The sequence below is a fragment of the Ustilago hordei genome (genome assembly GCF_900519145.1).
Source record: "Ustilago hordei strain Uho2 genome assembly, contig: UHO2_contig_08, whole genome shotgun sequence".
Taxonomy (NCBI): Eukaryota; Fungi; Basidiomycota; class Ustilaginomycetes; order Ustilaginales; family Ustilaginaceae; genus Ustilago; species Ustilago hordei.
In genome coordinates, this window is record NW_024545262.1 from 302985 (window position 1) to 324307 (window position 21323).

The 21323-nt window shown below is 53.2% G+C and overlaps 6 protein-coding genes across 6 annotated transcripts; 3 read left to right on the plus strand and 3 right to left on the minus strand.

Moving 5' to 3' along the window:
- Positions 1-100: 100 nt before the first annotated feature.
- Positions 101-1816, plus strand: UHO2_04219 (uncharacterized protein; the record flags this gene model as incomplete). Its single annotated transcript, XM_041555892.1, has 2 exons — positions 101-350; positions 489-1816. The coding sequence occupies 2 exons, from the start codon at positions 101-103 to the stop codon at positions 1814-1816; spliced, it is 1578 nt and encodes a 525-aa protein (XP_041411826.1).
- Positions 1817-2671: 855 nt separating this feature from the next.
- On the plus strand, positions 2672-6604 carry UHO2_04220 (uncharacterized protein; the record flags this gene model as incomplete). The annotated part of the gene is made up of 1 exon (XM_041555893.1): positions 2672-6604. The coding sequence occupies one exon, from the start codon at positions 2672-2674 to the stop codon at positions 6602-6604; it is 3933 nt and encodes a 1310-aa protein (XP_041411827.1).
- Positions 6605-6680: 76 nt separating this feature from the next.
- Positions 6681-8111, minus strand: UHO2_04221 (uncharacterized protein; the record flags this gene model as incomplete). The annotated part of the gene is made up of 1 exon (XM_041555894.1): positions 6681-8111. One exon carries the CDS (start codon positions 8109-8111, stop codon positions 6681-6683), a length of 1431 nt encoding a protein of 476 aa, XP_041411828.1.
- Positions 8112-8565: 454 nt separating this feature from the next.
- Positions 8566-15026, minus strand: UHO2_04222 (uncharacterized protein; the record flags this gene model as incomplete). Its single annotated transcript, XM_041555895.1, has 2 exons — positions 8566-9171; positions 9369-15026. 2 exons carry the CDS (start codon positions 15024-15026, stop codon positions 8566-8568), a joined length of 6264 nt encoding a protein of 2087 aa, XP_041411829.1.
- A 1946-nt stretch (positions 15027-16972) lies between these two features.
- UHO2_04223 (uncharacterized protein) lies at positions 16973-18052 on the plus strand (the record flags this gene model as incomplete). The annotated part of the gene is made up of 1 exon (XM_041555896.1): positions 16973-18052. The coding sequence occupies one exon, from the start codon at positions 16973-16975 to the stop codon at positions 18050-18052; it is 1080 nt and encodes a 359-aa protein (XP_041411830.1).
- Positions 18053-18128: 76 nt separating this feature from the next.
- UHO2_04224 (related to MLH3 - insertion and deletion mismatch repair protein) lies at positions 18129-20696 on the minus strand (the record flags this gene model as incomplete). The annotated part of the gene is made up of 1 exon (XM_041555897.1): positions 18129-20696. The coding sequence occupies one exon, from the start codon at positions 20694-20696 to the stop codon at positions 18129-18131; it is 2568 nt and encodes an 855-aa protein (XP_041411831.1).
- Positions 20697-21323: the final 627 nt, after the last annotated feature.

The window sequence follows — 21323 nt, forward strand, 5'->3', positions numbered from 1 at the left end:
GACCTTTCCTCCCTTCCGCCACCAGCCCCGCATTCTCTCGCCATCTCGGTAGACAACACACGATAGAACAACCATCAATAGCGTGGTAGACGAAATCAAGATGACGAGCGCAACTTCTTCAGCGGCAGTCATCGACGTTATGCAACACGATATCGAACGCGTTTCCTCGTCTGAAGATGAGAAACACGATTCTAAACATGCAGTAGCAGATGGTGTTCCTAACCTTTATGCTAGTGCAGCACCCAAGTCGGACCCCAGATCGATCGTTTATGATGCCGCCACCGAGAAAAGGCTGGTTAGGAAGGTGGATCTGTACATCGTTCCTACTGTGGCGATGTTGTATCTTATGTGTAAGTGGCCCCTATCCCCCCCCCCCCCCCCCCGAGTATTCTCCTCTTTCTGTTCATCGTTTCCCTCCTCTTTCCGCTCACCGTTTCCCTCATAGACGCATGTACTGACTCTTCGCGGATCTTCTCTGATAACGATAGGCTTCATCGACAGAGCAAACGTCGGCAACGCTCGTATTGCCGGTCTGGAGAAGGACCTTGGCATGAATCCTCGTTCCTATGACTTCAATATACTCCTAACCGCCTTCTACGCCGCATACGCCTTCTTCGAGATTCCGTCCACGACTCTCACCAAGATCCTTGGCCCAGGAAAATGGATCCCTGCAATGGCGTTCCTCTTTGGCTTGCTTTCAATGGCCAACGCTTTCGTTACCAACTTTGCCGGTGCAATCGCTGTTCGTTTCCTCCTAGGTTTGGCAGAATCAGGAATGCTTCCTTCCATCGCCTACTACCTCTCGAGGTGGTATAAGAAGGATGAACTTGTCTTTCGACTCGGTTTGTACCTCGTCACCGCCCCTTCTGCTGGTGCATTCGGAGGTCTGCTCGCAAGTGGTATCTTGAAGATTTCTCACATTGGAGAAGTCAAGTCTTGGGAGATGATCTTCTTGATCGAAGGTTTGATCACTATCATCATCGCTGTCATTGGATACTTCACCCTCACCGACTCGATCCACACCGCACGGTGGTTGACTGATGCGGAAAAAGCCTTCTTACAAGAGCGTTTGAAGTCCGAGCTTGTGGGTCAGAAAGATCTTGTTGACAAGACACACAAGAAGCTCATCTGGAAAGGTATCACTTCTACCACTTCACTTTGTTGTGCTATGATGTTCCTCTTGGATAACATCGCCGTCCAAGGCACTGCTGTATTCCTTCCCACTGTGGTGCGCGGCATCTTTCCAGCTCCCAGGTATACAGTTATCCAACAACAACTTCTCACAGTACCCCCCAATGTCGCTGGAGCAATCGCTACCCTTGCCTTCGCATACTGTTCAGCCAAGTTCAAGATTCGTTCTGTCTTCGCCATCTCAGGCGCCATCACGATGTGCATCGGTTACGCTATGTTCCTCGGCTCGAAAAACCTTTATGTTCGTTATGCTGCATCCTTCTTCGCCACCTCAGGTGCCTTCACACAAGGTGCACTTCTACCGGCTTATGCAGCGGTTAATGCGAACAACGATTCAGAAAGAACTGGCGCTATTGCCGTTACTGTCTTCTTCGGTAACATCGGAGGCTTGATCAGCACTTGGAGTTACTTGAACAAGCACGCGCCAGACTTTGTACCTGGTAATGCTTTGAACTTGACAGGAGGTATTGTTATGGTTTCTATTGTTCTTGGCTTGGTAAGCTGGCAGAGATGGGAGAATAAGCAGAGAGATGCTGGTAAGAGGGATCACAGGTTGGAAGGTTTGAACCAAGATGAGATTCAACTTTTGGGAAGTGATCATCCACATTTTCGTCTTCGATACTAGGCGTATCGATGCAGGGAGATCAAAGCGTCGTTCCTGCAGAAATATTCATCGTGTATAGCTTTGTAGGATTAGTGGCTGGCCCGAAAACGAGAGAAACTCGTCGACGGTCGTTTATTCGACTTCGAACTGTCATACTTTGCAATCCATGGCGACGTGTCATTTATTCAGTGTTGTACTGATCAAGAGGATCGCCAAGATTGACCTGAGGCTTGGCGCATCGTTGTTTGGCGTCTGCAGCAACTTTAAGCCGCACACTTCATTCTCGAAATCGATTCGGAGCATTGTTTTCGACAAGGAAGACGGGGCCAATGAGGCGGTCTTTCTGTTATACGAGTCTGTCGTTCCAAACGGTTTGGCTTGCTTTCTTGGCTCCAACATCTTGGCTTAGAGGAGTGTGCTGTTGGTCTCAAGCCTCTATATCACATGGCTTCTTTGCTTGGGTCATTATCCGGAGACGTTGTCGGCAGAGTCGGCGTCCGTCGAGGTCGAGGTCGAGGTCGGGTCGTAATCTTCGTGTTCGGCGTCTCGACAACGAATCTTGGGTTTTGCCTGTTGATACCTTTCGATCTGACATCATGAGCAATAACCCGTCGTTCGCACGGGGCAGCGTAGGAAAATTAACTCCACCTTTGTCTCGGACTGCGCAGTCAACGTGTCGTTTTTTTTGTGAGGCAGCTGAGTGAGTGTCAGAAACCTGATCGACGTCAGCCTTCCTGTCTTCCTTCTTCCAACACCAACACCACTGCATCCGAGCTTGACTGTACTTGGTCACTACTTTCTCGAAGAAACCGTCAAAAGTCTCTTGCGACACGTCTAGGCCATCCCCCAAGCTAGACCAAGTCGACGTTCTCAACGATGGCGTCCTCGTGGGCCCACTCGGGCATCGCGGCCCTCCTCGAGCGCATGAAGTCGCAAGACTCCGATTTCCGCTTTATGGCCCTTAACGATCTCATCACAGAACTCACAAAGGATAACTACATTCAGATGGACGACTCGACCGAGAACAACACCCTTCGTCAAGTTCTCGCTTTGATGAAGGACTCCAACACCGAAGTCAAGAACATGGCCGTCCGATCGCTTGCTATCCTCGTCCCACGTCTTCGCGAGAAGAACATGCAAAACGTGATTGACACCCTCATCGAGTACATCTCTTCCAACAATGACGAACTCAGGGATATTGCCGCTCTTGCTCTCAAGACCGTCACTGCACAGATGCCCGCTCGCTCCTCTTACGCTAACACTGCACTCAACAAGCTTGCGCCAAGGCTGCTCAGTCACGTGGCTGATCAGGCTGCGTCGCAAGAACTGCTCATCGACTCACTCGATATTCTCGCCGAGCTCATTACCAAGTTTTCATCATCTGTCTCAGCTGCGTTGCCCCTTCAAAATGCACTCCTCAAAGCAGTGGTTCCTGTCATGCGTCACAGCCGTCCTGCGGTGCGGAAGCGTTCGCTCACCGTCCTGGGTGCTCTTGGATCATGCGCGACATCAGATATCTTCACGCAGCTCTCAGTACAGCTCAGCGCCGATCTCGACGAGGCAAAGACTTCGGTCGACACTCGTAAAACAGCCGTTCAGCTCATCGGCATCTTCGCACGCACCTGTCCACGCAGATTGGGTCGACGTCTACCCGAGTTCATGCCTGCCGTTACCAAGGCTGCAAATCACGACGATGACGAGTTGCGCGAGACATGTCTTCAGTCTATCGAGCTCGTTCTCTTGCGCTGCCCTGCCGAGGTGACACCTTTCGTCAACTCTTCAATCGATCTCGCCACTACACTCATCAAGCACGACCCCAACTACGCTGGCTTTGACGAAGATGAAGAGATGCGCGACGCAGACGATGATTTCGCGGATGAGGACGACCAAGATGACTTGCTTGATGACGACTACTCTGATGACGACGACATGTCTTGGAAGGTACGAAGGGCGTCGGCTAAGGTGTTGAATGCTGCGTTGACCAGTCGACCAGAGCTGTTGGCACATCACGTTAGCACTGTTGCCCCCGTGCTTGTGGCTCGATTCTCGGAGCGAGAGGAGAGTGTGAGGCTCGAAATTCTGGATACCTTTTTGGCTTTGCTCAAGCAGATGCAGCTCTATGCTGGCGGTCCACAGGCGACGGAAGTCATTGGCTCGACATCTAGCTCTTCTGCCAGCCAGGCTGCTGCTATCGCCGCTGCAGGCATGCTTAAGCGCAAGCGACAGGAGGGTGAAGCGGATGATATCGAGGGATCGCCTCGTGGTCAGCTGCTCGCTTTAGTCCCTGCCATCGCTAAGGCTCTCAATCGCGAGATTGTTTCCAAGTCCATCCCTACCCGTCACAAGAGCTTTGTCGTGCTTCGCGAGCTCATCATCGTCCTACACGGTGGATTGGAGACGCATATCGGCTCCATCTTGGCACACACAGAGAAGGCGCTCAAAGGTGCAGAGTCAGCGGCGTCCGGTGGATCGAACCTGAAAGCCGATGTACTTGGCTTCTTCCGCGTGCTCTTCCTCACCCATTCGCCAAAGAGCTTTGACGACCAGCTTCCTCATCTCGTTCCCATTCTTGCCGCGTCCATCGAAGATAAGCTCCACCGAAGCTGCATCGAAGCTTTCCTTACCTGCTCGCAGCTCGTATCTGTGCTGCGTCCTCTTGGAAGCAATGCTTCTGCAGGTGCGGCAGCTGGTGCTGCAAAACCTAGTTCATACAAGCCGTACTTGCTGCAGATCTACTCGGCTACCGTGGCACGACTCAACCGACTCGACTCGGATCAAGAGATCAAAGAACGCGGAATCGCTTGTCTCGGCGTCCTTCTCGCCCACGCTGGAGACGATCTGACTGAAAATCATGCTGAATGCTTCGAGCTTCTCACCGCACGTCTCACCAACGAAGTGACACGATTCATTACTGTCAAAGTCATCGCTCAAGTTGCCGCTTCTCCCGTCTGCGCGGGTCCCGCATTCGAAGCTTTCCTCCAGAGCTCTATCGCTGAGGTCGCAACACTTCTCCGCAAGTCTAATCGTCAACTGCGTCTTGCTGCATTCGACTGCCTTGCTGCTGCACTCTCACGATCGTCGACCAAGCTCGGCATTGCTTCCACAAATGCCATCCTTGCCGAGGTTCAACCGCTCGTGAATGCGGATATGGACATGAATCTCCTCCCGCACATTTTGCGCAGTGTTAACTTGATCCTCGTCAGTGACCCTGCGACGCGCGAAAGTGTGCGCCAATCTGTGCTGCCTCAGATCTACTTGGTTTTGAGGCTGCCAATTGCACAAGGTCCTGCGTTGGAGTCGCTTCTCGAGTTCTTCAGGCTCTATGTTGGCGCGCAGCCAGCTAGTGCGCCAGAGACGGTGGAGGAGCTGCTCAAAGCCCTGGAAGCGGCGAAGGGATCGGCGAGCGGTACGCATCTTTACTCGACTGTTTCGCGCTGTATCGGCGCGGTCTGCACTGTTTCCGAATCAGCTAGTGGCAATGTGGCGAGCAAAGCTACGGCGACGTTGGAGAGTGGAGGAGGAGCGAAGGATACGGATGTTTACTTTGCGTTGTTGCTGTTGGGTGAGTTGGGACGGTTTAATGACTTTTCGACTCGAGCTGGGTTGTTGGAGCATGTGCTTGGGTTTTATGCCGCGGATTCGGAAGAGGTTAAGATGGCAGCAGCGTTTGCGGTGGGGAGTATGGCCGTTGGAGCTCTAACCGTTTTCCTGCCTGTGCTTGAACAGCATATTCGGACAAGTGGAGATGATAAGACTTCGTCTCAGCGTTTTCTCTCGCTCCACGCCCTGAAGGAACTCATCACGCACGGATCGATGGACCAGCTCAGCGTAGTAGCCGAATCAGTCTGGCCGCTCCTCTTTGATGCATGCGAGACAAAGGAGGAGGGTGTCAGATCGATCGGTGCTGAATGTCTAGCTCGACTTACATTGAGCGAGCCAACAAAGTTCCTTCCCCTGTTGCAGGAGCGACTAAGGTCGCCCTCTGTTTCGGTCCGGGCGACGGTGCTTGCTGCGATCCGCTTCACCCTCTCCACTGAATCTTCGGCCGCATACGACGAGCTGCTGGCCCCGATTTTGGTAGACTTCCTATCGTTGTTGAACGATGCAGAGTTAGAAGTAAGACGAAACGCAACTTTCGCACTCAATTCTGCTGCTCACAACAAACCCTACCTCATCCGCGATCACCTCCCTACTCTCCTCCCACTTCTCTACTCCGAGACACACATCAAACAAGAACTGTTGAGGAAAGTCAGCATGGGACCCTTCCAAATCATCACCGACGATGGCTTGGATCTTCGCAAAAACGCATACGAAACTATGTATCAGCTTCTCGACACCCTGTGGTCTCGTCTGCACCTTCGAGACTATCTCGATAGGGTAATTGCTGGATTGAACGATTCAGATGATGGCATCAAAACTCTTTGCTACTTGATGATGATCAAGCTAGTCGAATTACGATCTAGCCTGGCGAGGACAGTGTTGGGAGGTAGGTTGGAAGAGTTGGCCGAACCAGTGGGAGCTACTTTGAGAAGTAAACTGAAAGAAACAGCTACCAAACAGGAGATTGAGAAACAGGTTGAATTGCAGAGGTTTATTTATAAAATGTTGGTCGTTCTTAGTAAGGCCATGGATGGAGTTGTAGTGAGTGGTGCTACTCCCAAGTTCTATGCGGTTGTGCAGGAGGCCAAATCTGGTTCAGCATCTGGTGTGGATACAGGTACTAATCGTGCCGCCGTCGGTGCTGGAGCAAATAGTGCGCTTTGGAGAGAGGTTGAAGCTTCGCTTGCTAATAATTCGTCTCCGTCCTAGCAACATGCACACTCAGGATGAATGCAAAGCAATGCAAAGAGGAAGATGAGATGTGGTTGTGATTGAAATGCAAAGTTCAAGTGGTAGGAACGCTACTGAGTGGAGGAAAAGGATTATTGGCACTGAGAACGAGGATTGCGCGTTCATGAGCAATATACGCTTTCACATAACCCTTATATATCAAGGTAGCCAAGAGCCATTCGAGTTGGTTGAGCTCATAGCCTAATCCGATGAGATTGCTTGAAGTTGCTTTGTGTAGAGTTTCCAAACTTAACCTCGTTGGTCTCGACGGTGGTTCTGCTTGTGGTAGACTTAACCAGATATGTTTGAGAAGAGTTCGCAGGGTAACATCACGAGCACGTTCCATGGCGATAAAACTTCCTTTGTTGACCAGCCATCTTTCTATGATAGGGTTGTTTAAGGCTGAGTCGAAACTCTTTACGTCTCCTTGTCGTAGTGCGCTGATGAATGGTATATAGGCTGCCAATTTCCGGGCAATGTATGGTTGTCGTTTGATATCGAGTAGTGCTGGATAGGGTAGGTAACCTTTAACGAGTTTGATTGGGATAAGATAGGTTAGGATCATGACTTGATTTCCGACCGCCTTGTTATTACACATTCTGAGCGCTGCACTCAGTTGGGCTTCGGCTTTATCATACTCCTCGTTCAAAAACGCTAACACCCCTACGTAGTATCGGAAGGTGACCTGTTGTGATTTTGGGAAGAGTTCTAGATCCGGAAGTACTGCTGCAGAGATAGCTCTTAAGATGTTCCGACAGAGCGAGACGGATTTCAGTCGAAAATAAGTCTTGAAGACCATTCCGACGATTTCGTAGGTTCCCCATTTGCGGCTATCTTGCACATCAACGTTACGATCTGCGATGCAAGCTGTGAAAGCTTTGTTGAGTTGCCTTGCGCATTCTTCCAATCTTTTGTTTGCTACGCTAGATGTTCGTACGGTGGGAGCGACGATTGCTGCTGCTACTGGATGATTCGAACTTCCACCTTTCCCTGATCGACCGTCATTGCTCGCCTCGAGTGCTGCTTGGTCCGCTTGTACGGCCAACCACCTCAAGTTCAAACACAGTATCCTCAATAGCGGAATAGCCCATCTTCCGGGAGTAAGCGTAGCAAAATACCTCACAAAAGCAGTGACCGCTGCATTATACGAATCGAACGCTTCGCCTAACCTCTCCGCCCTACTTTTCCCCTCGGCGTCCACGGCATACGGCCCTGAAGTGGATAGAGAAGAAGTGGATAGAGAAGAAGCGAGCGAGAAGGAATAGAGGGAGGATAAGTGATGCAGACACATATCTTCCCATGGCGAAGAGAGGTATCCTGAGCATTTGCGGAGGGAAGAGATGATACGGTTAGGTCGAGGATCGCCAAGTTCGAGGAGAAGGGATGCGGCGATTGGTCCTCCGATGGCGAATAGTTGGGCGAGGGAGTGACCATCGGTGGTCTTGGAGGCAGTGATTACTGCGTCTGCGAACGATGCTGGTTTCATTGTGGTTGGTGGATGTAGGGGAGAGCGGGCGGATAGGGAGGGTATGGGAGCGGTATGCGGAGGAGAGTAGGAAGGGGAAGGATGGTTTGTGCTTTTGCAGTTTCCTCTACCCAGAGAAATCCGAGATCCGAGTTTTTCTACAGCAACAACACTCCTCCTCCTCCACGCACAACTCTTTCCCACTCACATCTAGCACAAGCTGACATACGATGGCGAAAGAACATGTTGTATACGAACAATGCAACTACACAAAGCAACTATAGAATCAAAGTTAAAACGAAAAGCGGCCAATACACACTGAAAAGAAGACGACAGAGAAATAACTTTGGTTGAGAAGGTCATCTCAAATGCACGCCTGCTTCGTGCTTGACCTCCTGCAACCCGTATCTATACAGTGACTACTACTCTACTTCGCTAGCAAAGACCAGTACGAGAAGCGCCAACAGCAGCAGGATCAGCGAAGAAGCTCGTTGAACACGAGGGCGGATATGGGTGTTGCTGAGTTGCGGAACCGAGCAATACGGATTAGGACGATGACTCGGAAGACGATGCGGAAGATGGCACGCAGGAAGAGGTGGTTGTAGGTTGAGAGAATCGTCACCTCTCCTCTGTCTGCGGCCTGGGAAGGAGGTGCGGCGGTGGTGGCAGCGAGTAAAGAGGGGTTGAAGAGAGCAATGAGCAAGCTTCCTAATCCACCACCTGAGATAGTGAATGAGGAAGTCGTTGCGGCTAAAGCTGCTGCTGCTCCAGTGAACATCAGCGAACCAGTGCCTGCCGGATTGCTCTGCGTCGCTGCCCCTTCCATCGCATGAGAGTTCGTATTCACACTCTCTTTGTCCGTAAACGGAGGAGCAGCTGGCGGTGGTTGACTACTCAACCATCGCACAGCGTCATACGAAGTCAACCCCACGCCTTTCTGTGCACCCATCTCTTCCTCTTCCGCATCTTCAGCTCGTGTCTTCATTCTTTGTCTCTGAGCCGCAAACACGTCTGCCGCTGAAGCCGGCTTCTTCTGCTGATGCTGATGCTGCTGCTGCTGCTGCTGCTGCTGCTGCTGTTGCTGTTGTTGAATTTGAACCAACTTCTCGTACCTACCTTTAATTTTACTGTCGAGTTCCTTCCCCTGCCTCGCCAGCCTAATTTGAGCTGCTTGAGAACGTAGCCACTGTAGCAGGCGCTTTAAAAATTTGTCACCACCGCATACACCGCTCCTGTGAAGCCTGCAAAAACCAACACTCCCGACAAAATCGCTGCTACTCGATTGAGCAGTACGTATCTCTCCAAGTCTTTCCACGGCATGGCCATTGCGGGCTTGGTAGCCATCGCAACTCGGTAGCCTACTTCAGGCTTGATATGCTCCGTGGGAGCCACAGCAGTGGAGCCGTCTGTAGAGGTACCAGCAGAAGAGTGCTGTTCACCTTCGTCGGGGAATCCAGCAAAGATTCGACTTCGTCTGGGTTCTTCCACTTCCGGCACTGGGACCATTCCAGCAGCACCATGCCAGACGCCGCTAAAATTCGGCTGTGGTTCCTGCAGCATCCGAACAGGAGACTGGTAGAAGCTGATCTGTGGGTTTGTATCGAGTAGCGAGCCAAGGCTGCGGGTTTTGCTCTTGCGTACCTTAGTGGGAGGTGGACGGTTGGGGTCGCTATTCGTATTCTTTGCGCTGTTGGCTGTGCTTGTGGATGAAGCGGCGTAGGACATTGATGGCAATCCGCTCAATCCTAACCCGCTCTCACCCTGACTCCAGAACTGCTCGTAGCTTGCACCGCCACCGAACGTAGTCGAACTCGATCCAGGATTAGGGCTCGAACTGGCAGACCCTTGCTGCTGCTGCATACTTGGCACGTGCTGCCAGACATCAAACTTGTTCCTGACCCTCGGATCATCTGCTGAGGGATGTCTAAGCTGACCATCGGGAGTTAGGTACCAGCCACCAATCATCCATAGCCATGGCATACCGAGGAAACCGGCCCAAAACATGTTCTTGCTTGGCGTGTTGCTGTCCAGCAGTGCTCCTGGGCTAGTGAAAAGTCCGTGATTAGCCGCTGCTGCGTGGTGGGTGGATGCGCGACGCTTTGATCTGCTTCGGTTGGATATGAGCCGGGGAGCGGGGTGCTGATCGTGAGAGCCGTAGCGGAGAGAGAAACTGCCAGATGCACGATGACGGTGTTGGCTACGAGTGAAGATGGATACCGCGGGATGATCTTCTTCGTTGTCATCGTAGTGGTGGTGTTGTTCGTCAAGGGCAAAGCGAGCTGTACGGGTACGTCGGTGGAGATGGACTTCTTTCTTCCCGGGGCTGATACCAAAATCGCCCAGTGCGGTGATGTGGTATTGTGCCTGCTCGTACTCTTGTTCGTGGTATGAATCGTCTTTGGCGTAATACTGCTGGTGGTGGTGAGGGTGTTGAGGGTAGGACCAAGAATCAGGAGCATCCGGCATGGACGTGTGGAAGGTCTCTCCTGCCCCAGCCTGTGCGAATTCTTCGGACTTGAACGCCATACCCTGACCGGCGAGGCGTCGCATCTGGTCGCGTGCTCGAACGAGCCCTGATACTGTCAGACCATGCTCATTGGCTGAGACTGGAGGTGGAGCTTGACGATGAGCTGCAGTAGCACTGCCCGACAGCATGAGCGGGATGTGGTTCGAATCCTGTCGCTGCTGTGGCGGATTGACACCCCAGTCCTGAGGTTCGAACATCATCGTTGGTGTGAAGCCCGATGGGCTGTCTGCCATCCGCGGAGAGCGCATCGCATCAAGCCAAGCTCGCTCCGCACCCACCGCCGTCGCTACTGCTGCTGCCGTGGTGTCAGTTGACAGTGGCATTGGCGAAGTACTGAATCGTTCCTTGCCGCCAAACATCGTCATCGACATACGCTTGTTGTTCATGCTTCCTGCTCTCGACAGACCACCATGGCGGACTGCTGGGTCAACTTGGTGCTGAGCAGCATCGTCAGTGGAGTTGCAGACGTATGCGAGGCGAGGGGATTCGACCTCGGCCGTAGTGGAAGTGATGTATGCGATACCAGAGTTTCGTTTCTTTTGACGCTCGACGGCGCTCATACGACGAAGCTTCTTGAGTGCGTCGATAGGTTCTTTCTCCCTTTTTTCGGATGAGAGATCGGCGCGGCCATCAGCCTGCTCTTCGGCGGGAGGTGGTAAGCGTGGCGAGCCGGCGAGCAATCGCAAAGCTACAGCACGAGCGTCTTTCTCGGCCACCTCATCTTGCTCACCTGGCGTTGGCGATCTGAATCTCTGCCTCGTAGCTGCATCCAAGTGATACCTTGCGCTGCTCTGCCTCTTCTCTACGAGCGAAAGCGGTCTGAAGGAGGCACGAGAAGCCGTCCTCTCCCCCTTAGCTCCCTTTCCTGAGGTCGATCCTTCCACCTTCTCTCCACTCTGATCACCTGAGCTATCTGCCAGCTCCAAATCAACACTACGATCACCTGTACTTGCCCCAACACCAAACGACGTCTTCCTGGGAGAAGCCATTGCGCTCCATAGCTTGCTCACCCACTGACCGGCCTTTGCCGCCTCTCCACCTTTCTTCTCAATCTCTACTTCAGTCTGAAGCCCACCATGGTCCAAATCGATATTGACGAACTTGGCATCGGCACTGTCTTGATTAGTGTGCTGCTTGTCAGATCGCATACCTAGCGCGAGCGCTTGACTCCTTCGTGCTGTTGTGCTGCGACGCCATCCGATGCTGCCGGTTTTGGGCTTGTTCGGCGAGAGGGGAAGAGGTTGTTCTGCATCGGCAGTCGGTGCGGGAGTGGCGTTATAGACGAAAGCAGAGATTGAAGAAGCGATGCTTTGCGAGTGCAACAGAGCCTGAGTGTTGGTGTTGACTTGTGCACGGTGTACAGCGACGTCTGCAGGAGACCCTTGGACGATTGCGTTCAGGCCGCTGGGTGCGCTGCTGCCGAGCACTTTGCCACTTGCTGTACGAGGCGAGCGGCAGTCGTTGGGGAGTAGAGGGCTTGGGCCGTTGACGAGGTCAAAGCCGAGACCGTGTTTGTGAGGGTCTTGAGAGTGGAGATCTTCTTGACGAGATGCGCGGGTGAGAAGAGCTTCTTTGTACTTTGAGCGAGAGCGGTTGAGCTTGTCATTGTCGCCAGGGGACATTTGAATGGATAGGTGGGGCGAAGCGGAATGTTGCGGGAAGCGGGTCATGCATCGTGAGGCCTGACGGAGGAGGTCGGTGGTGATGGGCGCAAAGCCTTTCACGCCACCTTGAGTAGAGGCAGGGCCAGCGTTGGGATCGGGAGAGTCAAACTCGAGACCAAGACCTTGAAGGGCAGATAGGTGCTGTGAAGCTGGAGCCTCGGCGCTCGAGCCCTCGTCAGCGTGGTGCGCATCAATCTGAGGTGTCGCATAGTTGCTGTGGATGATGGTGGTCAGAGCTGGAGATACGACGGGCTCTGCTGTCGCTTTCACGCCTGCCTCGTTGGGCAAGTTGAGGTTGAGCAGCAAGGGAGACTGCGGCCAAGGACCCGTTGTTGCACTTTGATTGCATGTCGTGGGCTTTGGACCTGCCTCCTGTGAACATTGTACTGCGTTGTGCATAGCAGCTCCGACATCAAGGCCAATCGATGACGATCCATCAGGAATCAAGGTGGGCTTGCGCGCAACAAACGCAAACGGATCAACGCTCTCATCCGGTGTGGAAACGGTCGAGATGACCAAGGTCTGGCGCGCTCTAGGATGCTGATCATCGTCCGTGGCGTCGGTACTGCGCGAGTCCTGCCTTGATCTAGTTTCGGAGGTGGCCTCTTCTTGCGTCGCTGGTAGGCTGATGGTTGGATGCACTGCGTTGTGGCGCTCGTCTGCTCGAATGGATAGGCGTGCCAAAGTCTGGGCAGCGTGAAAGAAACGCTCTTCGCTCTGAAGGAGTGCTTTACGTTGTCGCTGGGTGAGGATGCACTGTTCGGTGTTGCGTCCGCCACGAGGCTCAGCCTGCGCCCCAGATTTGCCCTGATTCTGGTGAGCCTGAGGTGGCTCGCTGCAGATAGACGGGCGTGTCGCAGCCGTGAACTGTGTCTTGGCGCTCGTAGCGGTGCCCGGCATGAGATCAAACATGGGCGTGAAAGGCGTCAAGGGAGTGTGATGCGTTGAAGGAGTAGATTGATCTGACATGCTCCATGTCGTTGCGGAAAATCCCACTAGGCTGCTGGATGTGATTGGTAGGAATGTCAATGTGGAAGCTGTAGTGGTGGGTGGGATAGCCAGCAGATTGCTCGATTCGATCGTCAAAGGGCCATCCAACGGTGCTGAGGGATGTGCGGCCTGGCAATCGTTTTGAGCGGGGAAGAGTGCTTCGTATCGCTGCAGTGGTGGCAGCGGAGGAGCATTCGACAATTGCTCTCGCCATCTGATGCTGCTGCTGCTGCTGCTGCTGCTGCTGCTGGCTTCGACGGTGATAGCGTCAGAGATGGCTGTTCGGAAACTGTCCGAACTCGAACGCTTCTGTGCTGTTCTGCACCTGAGAGAGCGAGCTGCTTGGCTAGAGTCGACTGATGAGACTAAAGGTCGAGTGCCTGCCGACTTTGTGATGGTCGAGTTTGAATTCTTGGCAGTGTGATAAGCCGAGGTGGAAGGGAGAGAGTGCTCCTTGGATGACGGACTGGGCGCAGGACAAGGCAAAGGCTTATTGGGAGGTGGCAAAGGCGGTGGACCAAGTGAGGCGGGAGATGCCCAAGTTCGGAAGGACCGATTTGAGTGCGATCGTGCTCGACGTCTCTGTTGCACTGCACTTGCCTGGTGGCAAGAGTGCGCTGCCGAGCTTGGTGTGCGGCGAAGCGTGTCTAAGCTCTGCTGTTTCGCTGTTGCTGCTGATGTAGAGGCAGCTCTTCGGATCCATGCCGAATCGGGTGTGCCGTCGTGAGAAGCCGATGGATTGTGCCGAGGCAGACGGTGGATGGCTGCTCCTCTCCTTGTTGCGCTGAGCGGTGTCAATGGTAACGGCTCTTGCGCAGCAGGCAACGAAGCGGCCGTCCCTGTCGCTGGCGTCACTGGCGAGAAGACGCTCTTGCCAATCAGCTCGCCACTAGCTGGACCAAGCTCGGCACTGGGCCCTGACACCATTGTGCCCATCAACGGCAGCTTGCGCTCTTGCGCATGTTTCTGAGCTCTTTCCATCGCAAGCCCTCGTTGTCGCTTAGCCTCTGCTCCAGCTGTCAAGTTCAACGGTGCAGGTGGTGCTTTCCTCCTTTTCTCCCAATCCGCGTTGGCCCTCATGCTCCTGAGTGCTTTGCTGTTTGGAGAAGGTGATGTGCTGAAGCCTGTCCAAGAGGAAAGAGAGTTGGAAGAGGTTGATCTTGTCTCTATGGCCGCTTTTGCCGCATTGTGAGAGCTTGGAGCTTCTACCGACTCTGGCGTGTGATCGGGTGAAAAGTGGCTGGTGAGACGAGGTTCCAGCTCAGCTTGGCTCGATTCCCGTGGATCCAACGACAGAGACCCATCCAAGCGGGAGACATAATCGAAGGAGAGGTCGAGGTCTACATCCCCGTCATCCATCGACCCTTTGCATCCTTCAGCCGCGGTGTAGGTCGGCTCATAGTCCATGCTACCTCCCAGAGTCATGGCACAGCCGCCGTGCGAAGCACGTGCCAGTTCAGCGGAAAAGTGATAGATCCTCTTCTTCTGCTGTCCAGCCTGCTGATATGAAGTTGATGCCCCTTGGCTATCCTTGCTTCGAACAACAGAGTCGGTCTCCTTGCTGCTCGACACGGCAGAATCTGCAAATGAAGCCATATTTGGGCTTGGGCTGTTAGCCAGCCAGAATCCAGCTCCTGATCCACTGTCACCATGCGGCGAGCGATAAAGTGTCTTGGAACGAGCAAGAAGCTTTGATGGCTTGCCAGAGACCTTCTGGCCATCCATGCCTGATCTTGAAGTCGATGCGCTAGCCATCTTGTCCTGTTACGCTTCAGAAGGCTGGATTTGACTGATACCAAGTTGTAGTAAAGCAAGCAGCTGTGAGGTGATGACTGATGAAAGCAGCTGCTCTTCGTATTGCCTTGCTGACTAGCTAGCTCGATGGTCTAAGTGCTGCCCTTCAGCATGATGCAGCGATGAATACAAGTCGACGAGAAGCAGTTGTACAGCCGCTGATGTGTTGTTCTGCCGAGTTACGCGCTGTTGTGTTGCATCTCCTTCTTCCCAGCGCACTGCACAACAGCAGAGAATGAAGAGTCGCAAGCAATTCCGTTTGTTATCGATGATCGTCGGCTGGCAGAAGAATATCAAGGTGGGTAGCCAACGAACCAATGAGAGAATCACGTTTGCCGTTGTGATGAAACCTGATGTGGGTGTAGCTTGCCAAGCTGCGGTGGGGGGTGGGGGCAAAGACAGTGTTGTGGTGGATGATGTAGTTCGATATGTACCCAACAGAGGCCAAAGATGGCATACAATGAAAAAAGAAAAAAGAAAAAAAAAAAAAAAAGTCGAGACAATGGTAGTAGAGACTGGCGACGATGGCGACGATGGCGACGGGGTGGGCGAGGACTTGCCAAGCGAGGGGTGGAGTGGGGGTGCTGCAGTGCCGTTCTGGCAAACCAATGGCTTGGTTGGATCTCGACTGGAGGCTGACCGTACAGCAGGCGTGTACTGATCATGACAAGCTGAAGAGGCAAGGGTTGACCATTGTACACCTGCTTAGACAGTGGTAAGCTTTGGCAATCCGTGTATGCCATCAAGCGAGCTAGCCCAAGCCAGACCGTTGGTGTGTCACAAAGCAAGCAAGCTTTGCAAAGAAAAGCATCTCACCACACACCAAGCAGATCAATGATGCAGTGATGCGCAAATGTTATTGAAAAGAAGACTCGTCCAAAGCTCAGATGGCTGTGAAGGGCTTCGATTCAGGAATGCCAGATCCATGGCTCGGAGAACAGGCCCAAGGCCCAAGGCGGATGGTGAGATCCTTCGTTCGTTGCAAGGCCGAATAGGGGGTGGCGAAAGAACAGAGAGGGCCGCTGCTGCGATCATGGCATCACAAGCATACCCTCAGTCCCAGTCGAGTCGATGCTGGACGGCTGTCAATCGGCGGCTGTGTTGCATCTCTGCTGCTCCTCGTCTTTGGCTCTGGAATCTGGATTGCAATCCTACGCTGCTTGGAGCTGCTTAGACCTGTATCATGCGCACTTTAAGGCCGACGTGCAGCATTATTTTCAGGCTCGCCTCTCTCTCCTCGCTCTGTTTGACAACAACAACAACAACAACAACAACAACACCACCACCACAACACCACCACAACAACAACACCAAAAGCGCACAAAGAACACGTGTTGCAAACTCCGCCTCGGCGATGGAGTCTGCTTGAGCCAGCCGCGATCTCTCCCTCCTTCCCCTTTGTCTCCTTGGCTTTGACCATGATCCAGCTCGAAAGAGGTAGAGCCGAGACCGGCAATACAAGATTACCGTCTTTTGCACGGTTCCAACTGTGAAAGGTAAGGTTACGCTGCGAGTTTGCAGGATAACCAGGATGAACCATCAAAAGCGAAACGTTGCAGAGAGCGACTGATGATATAGCATATGCTTTGCAAGACAGCAGCCAAGAAACAGGTTGACCGTTGGTGTCGTTTTGAGCGGCGATACAGCGCAGGAGTGCGCATTGCAGAGAAGCGGCGAGTTTATGCGTGCTCAAGTGCAAGGTGCAATTTCCTGGAATGTTAGGCCTTCCATAGTTAGATGAAAGGACCAGGAATGTTAGGCCTTCCATAATTAGTTCATTGTCATGATGACCTAAGCGAGGTCGGAAGATTCTCCACAATCTCGCTTTCACCGTACATATGCATCCTCTTCCTCTCATTTCTTCCAAAGTGTTCACCATCGGCACAGCAGCTAGCTCATCTCCTAGGATGGCATCAGCAGCAGCATCAAGAGCCAATCTCGGCGCTTCTGCTGGTAGTGCAAGTGCAAGTGGAAGCGGCGGCACTGGCGCTGGCGCCGGTCCATCAACCGCACCATCCTCTTCCTCCAGCAACCCAGCTAAACGCTCATCATCAACAACAGCACAGCAACCGCAAGTTTCTCTCCTCGGCACACTTCCACTCCATCTCGTCCCCGCCCTCCTCCATCGGATCGAAACAAGCCTGGCCACTCTTCCGCCAGCACTTCTCTGCGAGAAAGAAACAGTGCTCGCAAGACTCGATGATGAAACATCCGGCGTTCGCGAAACAGGCGACAATGCTTGGGCCAGCGTAGTCAAAGCACGCAAAGGTGTCAAGCTTCGAGTTCGAGAGAGCCTCAACAGGATTTACTTGGAAGGAGTAGAATCCGAATCAGTAGAATGTACCCTCTTTCTTCCATTTCCCAGTTTACCAGAACGACAATATCCCAAAGCATCCCTTAGACCGAGCTACAATGTTCAGCTTCTTTCCGATACTCCCATTCCTCCCGGCCATAGCGTTGACCAACGCGACCCGTTCGCGGCGGAAGGAGGGGATACATTTCCAGGCTTCGACCCGAACATATGGCTTGATACCGACCTCATCAATGGCTGGAAAAGCTTCGTCTCTTCGATAGGCTGGCGTCCACATTTCACCTTGCTGCGGTACGGTCTCACCTTTGCATTGAACGAGACTTTGTCACGGCAGTCGTCAACAGCTTCACCAAACCCTCTGAATCCATCACAGCGAACAAAACATACTCTCAACATGTATAGGATCTTCACCCCCGATCCAACCTCGTATACGGACGATTGGGTTCCACTCGATCCTGAGGGTGCGACGGTGGTGATTGAACTAACAGCGCTGGTCGGAGGAGAGATGGATCAGAGTCACTTTAATCAATATTGTACGCCAGAAGAGGTGGGACCAGCACAGACAGCTGGTGGCTTGCATCCAAACTCTACCATCCAAAATGCCATCGACTTTGCCGAGTCGGTAGCCAAGAGTTTGAGGGGGTTGGTTGATTTGCGGAGAGAGCCTCACGATTGAGCATGGTCACACTTTGTACTTGTACCCATTCGCAAACATAATTAACTCAGGCATCTGACAAGGTTGTTGGACACTACTAGCATTGCATTATCTCGTTGTAAGAGATGAGATCTTCAGCATCACCAGCCCGCTGTTGCCTGGTTTTGATCTCGCACAAAGGCACCAAGCTGGGCCGTCCATGAGCACACTGAAACGGAAACCTGCATTCGGCTAGCCTCCTAGCCAGCCTTTCACTGGCCTCCTGGCTCAGCGGATCATTGAACATGATGGCGCTGCGACAGGCCGTGCTCTTGATGATGTCCATCAGAGCAGTCGGGATGGTGCGAGACGCTGTGAGCCAGTCTGATCCCCATTTGTCAACCATGACCTTAGCAGAGGGAGAAGGCGATGTTGCCAGCTCGTCCAGGCAAGCAACAAAGACAGAGTGCAGCAGTCCTTGATCCTTCACCCTTCCTTTGTCGGTGAGTGTACGCTCTCTGAGCACATATGGCACGCCTCTGAGATCCACCTGCGCGTGACCAAGCTCGGCGTGTACCATGAGAGCCTTTTCAATCACCCAGCCCAGCTTGGCCAGGCCTTGCTTGTTTCCTGCGTTCGATGTGATGAGCTCGTACTGCTTGACTGTGATTGCGAGTGTCAGTGTCGCTGGTAGAGCGTGAGCTGCTGTGCCCTCCTTACAGCCCTTGACATAGTCATCGAGTAGCCGCTCAAGTCGACATCGTTCGTCCGCAGCATGTTGATCGATGCAGAACAGTACCGGCTCCCAATTCTCCGAGATGGGAGATGGCGATGTAGTGCAGAGGATGAACTTGCCATCGACCTGATCAAGAACCTGAGCATCCTGCAGGTCTGAGCGTGAGATCGCGAGCTCGAGCTCGGTCGCCGCAAGCCCTTGGGCAGCTTCGTCAAGATCAACATCCTGATCATTTCGTAGAGGATGGACTCCAGATCTGGACTCAGGTCGCCTCGAATCGAAAAAACGGCTTTGCCGAGAGACGTCGACCATAGCAGCTCGAGATGGAGACGGGATGGAGGCGAGCGCAGCATCCAAGCTCGGATCATCGAACTCGTCATCACTGTCCCCTACAGGAATGGTTTGTGCTCCTCCCTTTGATACAGACAAGGCGAGACCCCTTCTGAGACTTGAGAGATCTACGACGATCCCTTGACGTACTGCGCTGACTCGTGGTGATGCCGCGGTCCTCTTCGTCGACGAACTTGGATTGACAGGGATGCTATGCCCTGTGCGCAGATCCAGGTGGAATAGTCGACCGTTGACAGGGTCGCACCATTCGACCATGCCGTCTGGTGCTTCACCTCCTTGGCTTGGTGACTCGGTCGCCAAAGATGACGTTGCAGGACGAGTCTTGATTGGCGACACGGCTGGAGTGGAGCATTGTGCTTGGCCAGCGGTGCTAGATCTGCTCGAACGCTTGCGCTTCCGTGATGTTTCCGAACCAGTGTCGTTGGTCTCAGAGGTTCCACTGGAGATCGCATCGAGCAACGTCGCTTCAAAAGAAGCGGCATCCAAAGCAGGTGCCCCTTCTGGCTGTGCCATAGCTTGAGCTCCTTTGGTCAAAGTGATCCGAAGAACGAAAGCAAAGTTTGGTGGTACTCTTCTCTCACGCCCGGATTCTGGCAGAGCCAAGATGCGTTGGTTGACCTTCCGATACAGGTCGGGTGAGAGGAGGTGATGCCTTGCACGTCTGGATGCGACTTCTTCAGTCCAGCCCAACTGGAAGGTCGATAGAAGCGAGGCAAAGACCGCAGAGTCTCGATCTGAATGTTCCAAGCCGCTTGGTATGTTGGAACCAGGCCAGATGCGGCCTTGAAGGAAGATGATCTGTGGTACGTGCGCTGTCAATGCTGGGCAGATGAACCCATCGACCCTTATCTTGACGGCGGCGAAAGAGCGCTCCTGTGAGATTGTTTGCATGCGGTTCGAGTCGAGGTCGTTGGCTCCGAGCGCAGCTCGGCAGCGATGCAGAAGACTTTTGGCTCTAGGTAGGCGGAGAAGATCCTTGAAAGCCGGCAAGCTGCCGTCTGACGGAGCAGCATTTTGAACGCTGGCCTTGAAAGTTGCCTCGGGCGTCAGCAAGGAAAGCTCTCGAAGGCAATGAGCGAGCGAATCCATGCGACTCTTCCTTTCAGCCTCGGATAGGATGAGCCGGCGACGTACGGGCATGGCGTGAAAGACGTCATGAACGGATATTGTGACTCCTCTAATGGAGGCATCTCCGCTTGAAGACGGAGGCGCGACAAGCGGCGTGGAAGGTAGTTCTGACAGGGTACGGTGACCCTCCTGCCAGATGCAAGCCTCAGTGCCGGATGAGGAAGTCAAGGTGATGTGAACGAGTCCGAGATGAGAGAGCAGGCTTAGCTCGTCTTGTTCAGTTTCAGTCGCTTCGAAGCTTGAGTGAGAAGAAAGTTGGCTGCCAGGATCTATTTGGTGGGACAGAGTGATGGTCCAGGTAGCGTAGTCGACAGACAGGCTGATTTTGCCTGCAGAGTTCCTGAAGAGCTTGTAATTGCTCTGGAGGGCATGTCGAAAGAGAATGCGACAGACGTCCTCGACTTTGACCGCAAGCAGGGATGCTTGAATTGAGGCGGCAGTCCGTTCTGTGAGCTTTTCAATGGCGTCCATTGCGTCGAGCGAGGGTAACAAGCGGGGCCCTGACACCGAGGGCAGGCTTCAGACCTCGAGAGTTTTCTGTCGTGGATCGTCAACTGATCTCTTGGTCGCCATCGAGAAGGCAGGGCTAAGTGTCAATGATGCTATCGAACATGACTGGCCTGTGCGAGGGACGTTGGCTTGGACATCCGCTTCCGTGGCTAGGGTATAAGTGAGCTTTTCCATTCCGAGAGGAGATGCAGAATGCTGTTCCGATGTAGCGACAGAATGCTGTTCCGATGTAGCGACAGAATGCTGTTCCGATGTAGCGAGATCAGTAGACGAAGCTACGGTTGCAGGTTGAGAGACAGCTTGGCCATGGTTTGTTGCCCTGGTGCAAGAAGAACGGTCCAGAGGGCAAGCTTGAAAGCCTTCGCTAAGCAGCTGAGAAGTGGGAGCTGAGTCCTTGTGGATTTTTCAGCATAAATTTGTTACACCGTCTAAATGCACATGATTTTCTATGCGAGAAATCCTTCGCGCAGGGTCTTGCTGCAGGGTCACGTGCGAAGAGCAGTCAATTAGTGCATGCTTATTGCGCGGTGAACAGAGGCGTGATGCATGCTTTCTCTAGCTTCGTTCTGCTTGCACACCATCAACTTT